The sequence below is a fragment of the Mastacembelus armatus genome, chromosome 22 (assembly GCF_900324485.2).
Source record: "Mastacembelus armatus chromosome 22, fMasArm1.2, whole genome shotgun sequence".
NCBI lineage: Eukaryota > Metazoa > Chordata > Actinopteri > Synbranchiformes > Mastacembelidae > Mastacembelus > Mastacembelus armatus.
In genome coordinates this window covers 18,826,002-18,835,299 of record NC_046654.1, presented here as the reverse complement: position 1 = coordinate 18,835,299, position 9,298 = coordinate 18,826,002, and the positions used below count along the sequence as shown (strand labels likewise).

General features: G+C 39.4%; 1 protein-coding gene across 1 annotated transcript in view; it reads right to left on the bottom strand.

Annotated features, from left to right (window-relative positions):
• Positions 1–618: 618 nt before the first annotated feature.
• The window catches only part of ccdc88c (coiled-coil domain containing 88C), a 49,410-nt gene continuing 40,730 nt past the window's right edge, over positions 619–9,298 (bottom strand). Inside the window, exons 27-31 of the mRNA XM_026304177.1 lie at positions 7,348–7,437; positions 6,718–6,822; positions 6,497–6,634; positions 6,097–6,335; positions 619–4,821 (exon numbers count right to left, since the gene is read on the bottom strand). Of these exons, the coding sequence (XP_026159962.1) occupies positions 4,045–4,821; positions 6,097–6,335; positions 6,497–6,634; positions 6,718–6,822; positions 7,348–7,437 (1,349 nt within the window). The 3' untranslated portion in view covers positions 619–4,044. The remainder of the gene's footprint in view (positions 4,822–6,096; positions 6,336–6,496; positions 6,635–6,717; positions 6,823–7,347; positions 7,438–9,298) is intronic.

Below are 9,298 nucleotides of genomic sequence, written 5' to 3'. Positions count from 1 at the left end.
TTGGTCATGGTTTCTTCTTCCTGTAAAAGAAGCTTAGTCATAATCTGCTCCTTTCCATACATATCACCACCTGACAGTTCATTATCAACTTACTGATAGCAAATGTTTGTTTTTTCAATTGCATAGGAATAATATGATAAAAATATTACAATATTATATAATAATAATATATATTATATAAATATTATATAAAACAAAAATACATCCCATTAACACTTTGGGATGCACAGTAATATGTCTGAGTACAAGTGTCACAGCAAAACAACAAACATATTTTCTCATTTAATTGTTTGGTCCTGAGGATCAGTGAAAAATGCCACTCAAATTCAAATTTTATTAATAAACTGCTAATAAATATAATCTTCAGCTACGGCTGCAACGAAAGGTACATTTTTACCTGCAAAATGTATTTTTTAATAAAACATAAAATAATTAAACACAGTATTTTTGAAATAAGAACACATACACTAAAATATACCTAAAATGTTGATTGTTGATTTACTGCTCTGCACTTCTTGCATATCCACCAAAACACAGATTGATCCAACTAGTGGTTTTCCAGTAGGCACCTATGAAGGAAAACCTGATCTATGTTAGAACAGAAGCAGGAGCACCATCTCAATTTTATAAATCTTTATTACTAAAGCCAGTAGTAGCAGTTTCTCCAGTTACAGCAGGAAACACCAATGGCATCAGCTCTACTTCACCCTCTGCTTTTACTTCCCCTGTGTGACGCTGCTCTTTAGTAAAGACTGCACAATGGCGCTGAGACAAGAAGAGCCAGAAACAGAGATGGAAACACACAGGTAAGCAAAGCAGGTAGACAAACAAACACATAGAGAAATGACAGGATGCACGACCACACACGTGCAGAACTTGCACAAGGCCAATAACAGGCATTGTAATGCATGTACAAGTGTGTGATGGTGTTGTTTCAGTAGAAGGAAATTAATTCCGTTTTTTCCTATTTAATGTCAGAGAAGTGAAACCATCTGACTTCCACATACATACATATTAATGTCCTGAAGACCTTTGGGAGGTAAGAATACAACAATAAGACAACAGGCTGCAACTGCTGACAGCACTGTATCACATCGTATAATTTCATGTGCTTTGATCTCACTCTTATACAGGTACAGTATGAATCAGTGGAATTCATTTGGATTCGTTTTAAGGGTAAACGTCCAACATATTTTGCAAAAAATATCCCGTTTTCTGATATTTGACCAGTTTATAAACTCTAACATTATATACAAATGTTGAAGTAAAATAATTTATTTTGTTGATGCATATCGATGTGTTTTTAGTTCGAAAGGGTAGTTGTGGATCCCAGTCAAGTCTTCTTTTGTGCTACTCCACTATTAGGTTCTGCTCTGCCTCATCATCATACTAGTGCTTTTAAGAATGTTTGTTGCCATCATCTTACCTAATGCAAGAAAGTCAGATATACATTTATAATCAGCAGTACAAACTAAAGGACTTCAGCATCACTGGCTTTAGATTATTTTTCCATTAACATCATTTATCTCCAACAGACACTTTCCCTTTCTTCCATCTCTTTCTAATCATCTTCTCTGTTTTAATTGGCTAAAAAAATACACCAAGAACCAGTAAACTCTAGTGACAACAGTGATCCCCAAATCATTCAAGTGTCTCCAACAGACCCCTGACTACAGCTTGGGCTACGGTGTTTATGGTTGTTCACCTGAAGCAGCCACTTCAGTGATAGTGAATATCTGCATGTTTTAATAAGCAAATTAACAGGTTTGGCCATGACTAAATTCTGTAAAGACAATACAAATCCCTGTTGTATAATTCACACTGAGGTATCTGTCCTGATGTAAATCAGTGGTAGGGGCTGTTTATGGTAATATAAGTTCCAGGATTCTTGAAATAATGAGATAAAGGTGGTATTATTTTTGCAATAAGGTAAACGGGTTATCAGTCATTTGACCTGTATCTGAGGACAGGTCCATTAAGAACCACCTGATTTTAGCTGTTATTTTCTGCTTCATTTGTTATTTTAAGATACTGATGTTGGTATTGTAAATGTTCAGGAATCCTGAATGTTTGGGCACAAACACACAGAGAAATCTGGTCTGCTGCTCGCCCGTCCAGATCCTACTGACCACTTCAGTGTTTCAGTCGAAAGTTTTAGTTTTATAAATGCCTCTTGTGGTTTCAGTGTTTGACTATCACTTCATGTTGATATACAGCAGCATCAAAGTAGAGTGTGCGTGAGCTAACACAATTTAAAGATAAAACCAAATTCACAGTTGAGAAGCTGGAACAAAAAATGTTTTTGCTTGACATTGACTAGGAGTTAACAATTGCTACTGGCTAATTTTTCAGAAGTGTCAAATGGATTAATAATGTAGTTGTTCCAGCTGAAATCAACTTCTGCTGCTACAGAAGACTTTATCCATATTGCTATGTTACATGGCAAAAACACTTTCAGGCAGCCATATTACCATATACCCCACATAACACAGCATACGCTAATGTTTAATGTGCACCACAGTCAGATATACCAGAGACACTTGGATGAGTTTGTTCCCATTACATTATTGTTCTGTTCACTAACTTGGTGTACTGGTGTATAAAAACTAAACTCTAGTTCATTCATTGCATGCACACTAAACATCCAGATTATCATGGGTCTGAGCTCAGGCTCACTCTCAGTCCAGTGCTTACAACTGTATGGCTAACAACATATGCAGCAGTACACCCTACAAAAAAAATATCCAGCCGTGTGTGTGTGCGTGTGTGTGTCTGCATGTGTGTGAATTAGGTCCAGCTCAATGGTTAGCAAAACCACAACCAACTCCCTCAAATACAATGCCTCTGTGTGTCTGTATATGTCATTATACTGTATGTTTGTGTGTGTTTTTGAAGCTAGTATTGGCTCGGGTTGAGCAACATTTCCAGTAATTTTCAGCGTGTTGCATGCTGGGAGAGAATCTAAAGATGGAGGGAGAAAGACTGTAATTTAAGTGGGAGGAGGCCCTTCATCTCTGTCCTGTTTATCTATCATCCTCCCATCACTCCAACCATCTCTATATCCGTCCACCACTCTTTCCTTCCATTTATTCTCCCTCACTCACCCTCTTCACCCATTTTCCCTTCACTTTCTTTGTCTGGCTTTGCTTCAATTTGTGTTTCCTTCCTTCTTCTCGTCTTTTCCAGTGTTGGTTCTACAGAGCACACAAGGGGACAAATCTAATACATTCGGCCAGTGCGCTGCTTCTGCTCAACTTCACTTTAGATCAGTCACACTTATCTAAAGTGGTGGCATCCATTTCCAGAAATTGTGTTGGTCAGCAGTCAAAGAGTTCCAGCTCATAAATAAAGCCAGTTCTTAGTGTTCTGGTCCACAACTGTACATTTAGCACTTGTCCTCTGTTCCTGCAGCCTACAAGTGTTATGGATTCTCAGACCTCAGCTTCCATCTCCATTTCTGTATGTGTTAAAGCCAAAACGCTTTTAAAAGTTAACATCAGGAACATCGTCTGGTTGAAATACCCACAATTCATTTTTCTAACAGCCTTTAATAGCAACGCACTTAGAGACCATCTTTAGTGTTGTGGTGTTCAGGTCCAATTCCTTAAAAGACCACCAGTGAGGTCAAATCGATATTGCATCCACCTCTGAGATTCAGCTTGTGATGACAAGTGGTAAGTGGAAATTGACTCCACAGATCCATAAATCCCAGCAGCTCCTTCACTTAAGAAAGATTAATTGATGTCATAATCAGCTGTAGTGGCAGGTGGTGTACAGACTCAGGTTTTGTTTTTCATATACAAATGAAAATACAAATTGAACTCCTTTATGCAGAGATGTTTTTAAATGTGACTTTGCTTTCCAGGATTTAGACAAAGCCCCACCCACAAACTTCCAGTGGATGAGTTCTAATATTTATCCACAATAAAATACACTTAGTGATTCAATGACCCATAAAGCTTCAGCATTTAGCCCCAGCAGAATGTAGTTGGCTTCCTGTCCTCAGACACTGTAACAGCCAAAAAAGGCCTTTAGCTTCAGTGTTTAAACACAACCGTACTCATACCACACCGTCTGGGGGTCATTGTTGGGGTCAGGGGAAGCAGGTGTGCTTTTGGGGCGTTCAACAGAGGCGCACCTCACTCTTTCACTTTCTTTCTTTATGTGGGAGGAGTCACCTGATCGCCCCTCCCTTAATACTTCCCCATGCTCAGGGGCTTCCTCAGACCTTGTGATGGCTACAGCCCTGACAGGGGTTACCAAGGCGACCTCTCCACGGTGATGGTAGGAGGAAGAGGAGGATGAAGGGCCGTTCCGAGAGACTGGAGTCCTCCCTCTCTCTTTCTCTCGCTCTGCAGATTTCTCTGTTTGTAGATTGAGAGAGGAGGAATGGTGAATGGATGGGTTTAAGCTTCCATCTCCATGCTGACTGGTTGAACCAGTCAAACGAGCAGAGAGTGGTCGTTCTCTCCCATTATTTCCTCCTTGTCGCCGAACTACCACATCTGATTGGCCAGGAGATCCCTCATACCCACGGAAACTGTCTGGCCCATTTGAACGCAGCAAATCAGCTGAAGCCAGGCTAAAGGCCCTGTTCAGTGACTGGCTGGTTCTATGGGTGACAGCCTGGCCTGAGGCTGGGGACTGGCCAACAGGGTGGCGGAGTGAAGGCTTCACACTCTGACCTGGCCTCTGGCTGAATGGTTGTACAGTGGGTGTGACGTAGCTGGTGGGAGTCATCTGATCTCTGCCAATGGGACCAGAGGGGGCAGGACTTCTGGTGAAATAGTCAGTCAAATCCTCCCTGCTTCCTGTAGACACCTAGACAGAAAAATTAATGACAGATAGTAATGTAAATAATCTAATATAAGTAATCTAAATAGTAATTAGATAGTTATCTAAACCCAATTGGCTGAGTGACGCAGTGATCTTCCAATTGACTGGAACAATGTGCCACCATGGTTTTAATAGCACATGCTGATTCTTAGTGGTATTTCACTGCTGACTATTGGTTGCTACAGGATACTGTATGTCACACATTTCTTCAATGGCAGCGGACATATACCACTGCTATGTGCTGAGAAAATTACTACCTGAGTTTCATTTTTTGGTACCACTATTCATTGATGAATGCCAGCATCAACATGTCACTTCAATTTCCATTTTTTTTACTTTTGTTTTCCATTTTCATTATTGCTATTGGTTTTGCTGACACCACACTGAAACTGTAACACAAATGGTAAATCAAAAAAAAAAAAAAACTGCATTACTTTCAGTTCTGTTCTCATGGCTGTACTGTGCATCTTTAATAAATGCCCTGTAACAACTTGAATGTCAGCAGTTTTCAACGGCTTGAGGCTTCAAGCAGAAGTAATCAAAACCTTGAATTCATCATAACATTTCTCAAAATTGCCACCCTGAACCTGCAGGCCAACTGACCAAAGAAAGCCATATTTACTCCTATATGTTCAGCTAGGGACACTACGACAGCAGAAAGTAAAATGATCAATAAAAGATGCCAACAATACAAACTCTACTGCCAGCCTGCTTACTGTCAAACCGAATCCATTACACTTGTAGACGTTTTATAGAAATTTGTCGTTGTGTACTGAGTATTCTACGATTAGTTGTTTGGCTTCAGTGAGGGTTGAGTCTGATCAGCATAAAATACTGTAAAGTAACTTTTTATTACATTTCGTAGTTTTTAACATACATACGTTGTTTACAGAGTTCCACTCAAACAACTAAAATGTGCATGTCTTTAAGGCCAAGTCTGAATGACTGTATGACCTAAAAATATAATTCATGTGGTGTGTTAATGCTGTTCCTGGTGTATGACCAGCCCAAGATTTACTCCAGCTGAGTTCAAAACCATCCTGCTTTCTGAGTTTGTAGGCTGTTTCTCTATCAGCTGGCTCAGTTTCTTTCTTATTCTTCCACCTTTTCTTTAAATATTTTAACCTTTTTTTATTCTGTCCACATTTCTGTTTCCATTGTTTGAACACACACACACACACACACACACACACACACACACACACACACACACACACACACACACACACACACACACACACACACACACACATCTTTTACCATAGGAGGTGACTGTATGTTGCTCTCTTGTAGAAACTCTTCCAGTGTCACCATCTCACTTCCAGGTGAAGATGGGCGAGTCTTACGCCAAACACCACCTCCACGCTGTGGTTGGGCCCTCTGGGATGTGTGGTCATATGAGAGGGTGGAACTACGTGATAAAGTCTGCTGTGATTGGCTAAGACCCATGACTTCATCACTAGGGAGGCTAGCTGAGCGAGCCTGTTGATCCAGTGAGTCTAAGACAAGATATTAATATTATTACCTGTAAGTACCAGCTGATTACACCAGAATTAACATTACTTAAAACATGAACTGCAGAGCTACCACTGAACCTGAAGCATTTGAAATCAAATTAAATATTTACATGAATATCCTGCTTAATATTGCGATATTGTACCTCTGCAGGTGACAGGTGAATTGGAGGTAGAGGCGTTGTAGCTGTAATCTGCTGAGCCTGGAAGACCTCCCATGTTGTCATGGTGACCAGTCATGGAGTCAGAGGTGTTGTGGCGAGAGTCTTCATCAAATAACAGTCCTGAATGTTTTGATGCACTATCATCAGTACATTCACACTCTTGCTGACTTCTAAATAATGTTGAATGTATTGTCCAGACCTACCTCTGGGTCTGTGGCTTTGTCCCAGTCTCGAGCTACAGCTGTTGGGTAGGCCGAGTAAGAATGACTGATGACTTGGAGTGGAACTCAGAGCTTTATGGTTCTGCCCTGGGATTGAAAAACAAACAGAGGTTAGTTTTTTAGAGGAAAAGCAACTAATTAAATACAGAAGATTTCAATGAAATTATACAGAAAATAAAGGTGTGTTGCATCTCTACATATGCTTTATATCTGTATTTGCAGTACATGAACTTATTCTTATTGATCTTACATGTGAAAGCATCAAGGTATATGTCAAATTTAAAACTGATTCTTCATATTGTGTCCTCTTTCAAAGCAGGCATTGCTTTGCTCTCCCCCAGTTCTTTTTGAACAAAACAGTCACTGACAACACCAAAAATACAGTGAGACCCGTTAAAGTAACAAGCTAAAATTAGTGGTCTTAATAAAAAGGACAATTGGCTCGCTTGCTGATTATACACCAATATTGTTTTGTAAAATAATCATATAATCTAAAAATGTTTGTAGAAATAATTACCACCATGAGCTCTAATTTTCATCTTGTCAACTAAATAAATAATCCCCTCGCAGTGTTGAAACATTGTTGTTACTAATCAATAATGTATTAATTACCTTGTCCATGTCCATCTTCTCCATTGACACTCTCATTGCTGCCACCTGGAGTACTGCTGCGATAAACTCCTCGTCCCCTGTCAGTCAAGCCTGCAGACCAATAAGAGTGAAGTACTCTGAGCCTCTGTCCATAGTGTGACCATGAAAGATACCGTGAACAATAAGAAGCACAGTACAGTGAACGCAGGAATGAAGCACTCGGATGGGCTGGGATTTTATGTGTAGCAGTGTAGCAAGAAAGCAAAGCAGAACATTAAGAATCCATTTACTTGCCCAAGCATGCTGGAGGCTACACAATACATGTTATTACTCAATTTATGTCTCTCATTTTGATATTAATATTCATACACTTAAAGCTATATTGTACCCAAGCATACTCAGGTACTTTATTTTTCTTACCAATTTCAAGGAAACAGAGTCACTGAAACCTGTAAAAGGTGCAGCTGCCTCTCCAATTCTCACTCTGCGCCACAGTGAGTCAAGTCAATGGGGGTGTGAACATGGAAACAATGAACAATAAAGCAGGTTCACTAATACAATGCCCTGCCATTTTCTCTAATGATAAAAGAGCTGATGTAATAGTAAACACTAAAAGTGTTTTCAGAACCCCTCCACACCACTCCTTCACAAAACACACTGAATCTCTGTAAACAAAAAAGGTTTACAGAGATTCAAATGTTCAAACTAAAAAAAAAAACTTTCAGTTTCATGTCATTAGCAATAGCAGGTACTGTCAAATTGAGTACAAGTAATTATGGCAATGAACCGGTGGCTGAGTTCATTTTTTTCACTGTATGGAAATGTAGCCTTTTCCATTTTTCATTTACTTTGTCTGCATTCTTCCTTTCAAAAATTCATTCTAAAGTTCAACTTACAAGAATGTTGAAATAACATTAAAAGGGATCTATTTTTAGCCACAACAGAGAGCAGGGACAATTATAACGATTTCAAATTGATATTAGCAAATTATTAGTTGAGAAACTCAAAAAGATCTGACTCTTATCTTTGGAAGACATCAGCATTACTCAATGTGCCTGAGAGAAACAGCGCACACTTCCTTTTCAGGTGAAGTGTATTTATCTTCAATCAAATGATCCGGTTTGTGTGTTTCGCTTTTGTGAAAGCCCTACTGAAAGGTTTATCTGCAACAAGCTAAAACAAAGTCTAACAGTAGCACCAAACATTTCTTACATTCACTCAAAGTACCCACCAGAAGCAACAGGTCCTACTCCATCAACAAAGAAATCCTTCACAGTTCAGCTTATAAAATTTGCTGTTCATTATATTGTGTTAGTTCTTCAGTTTTTTTTTTTATTTCAAAATTTCTGATTAGTTAAGACTTTCTGTGTCTGGTGCAGCTTTAAAAATTCTGATATTGGTGTGAGACCTTGACCTTTCAAAACCTATTTGGGCTTTATATCTCTAAATGATCTACAGGTGAAGAACTGACACACTGGCTGGTGACAAATCTGCAGTAGCTGTGGTGACCCCTAACTACTTCCATCCATCTATCCATCCATTATCTATACCCACTTATTCCTTAACCAGGGTCACAGGGATCTGCTGGAGCCTATCCCAGCTCTCTTTGGGTGAAAGGCAGGGGTACACCCTGGACAGGTCACCAGTCCATCACAGGGACACATAGAGACAAACAACCTCACACACTCACACTCACTCCTATGGGCAATTTAGAGTCACCAATCAACCTACCCTAACTACTTACAGTAGCTAAAGAGAAAAAGAGAAGCACAGATCTCTATTTGAGCAACACACAGCACAGAGAAGACAAGAAATGAGACCTGACCTTAATCTAGCCATCAGTTCTCACTGACATACCAAAACACTACAGGGAGCTGATGGCATGCAGGCACTCAAATCATTTATAGAGATACTATTAAAAACAAAACTGTTTAAGTAATTGCAAACAGTAAAGGCCAGCTAAGCATGCTTG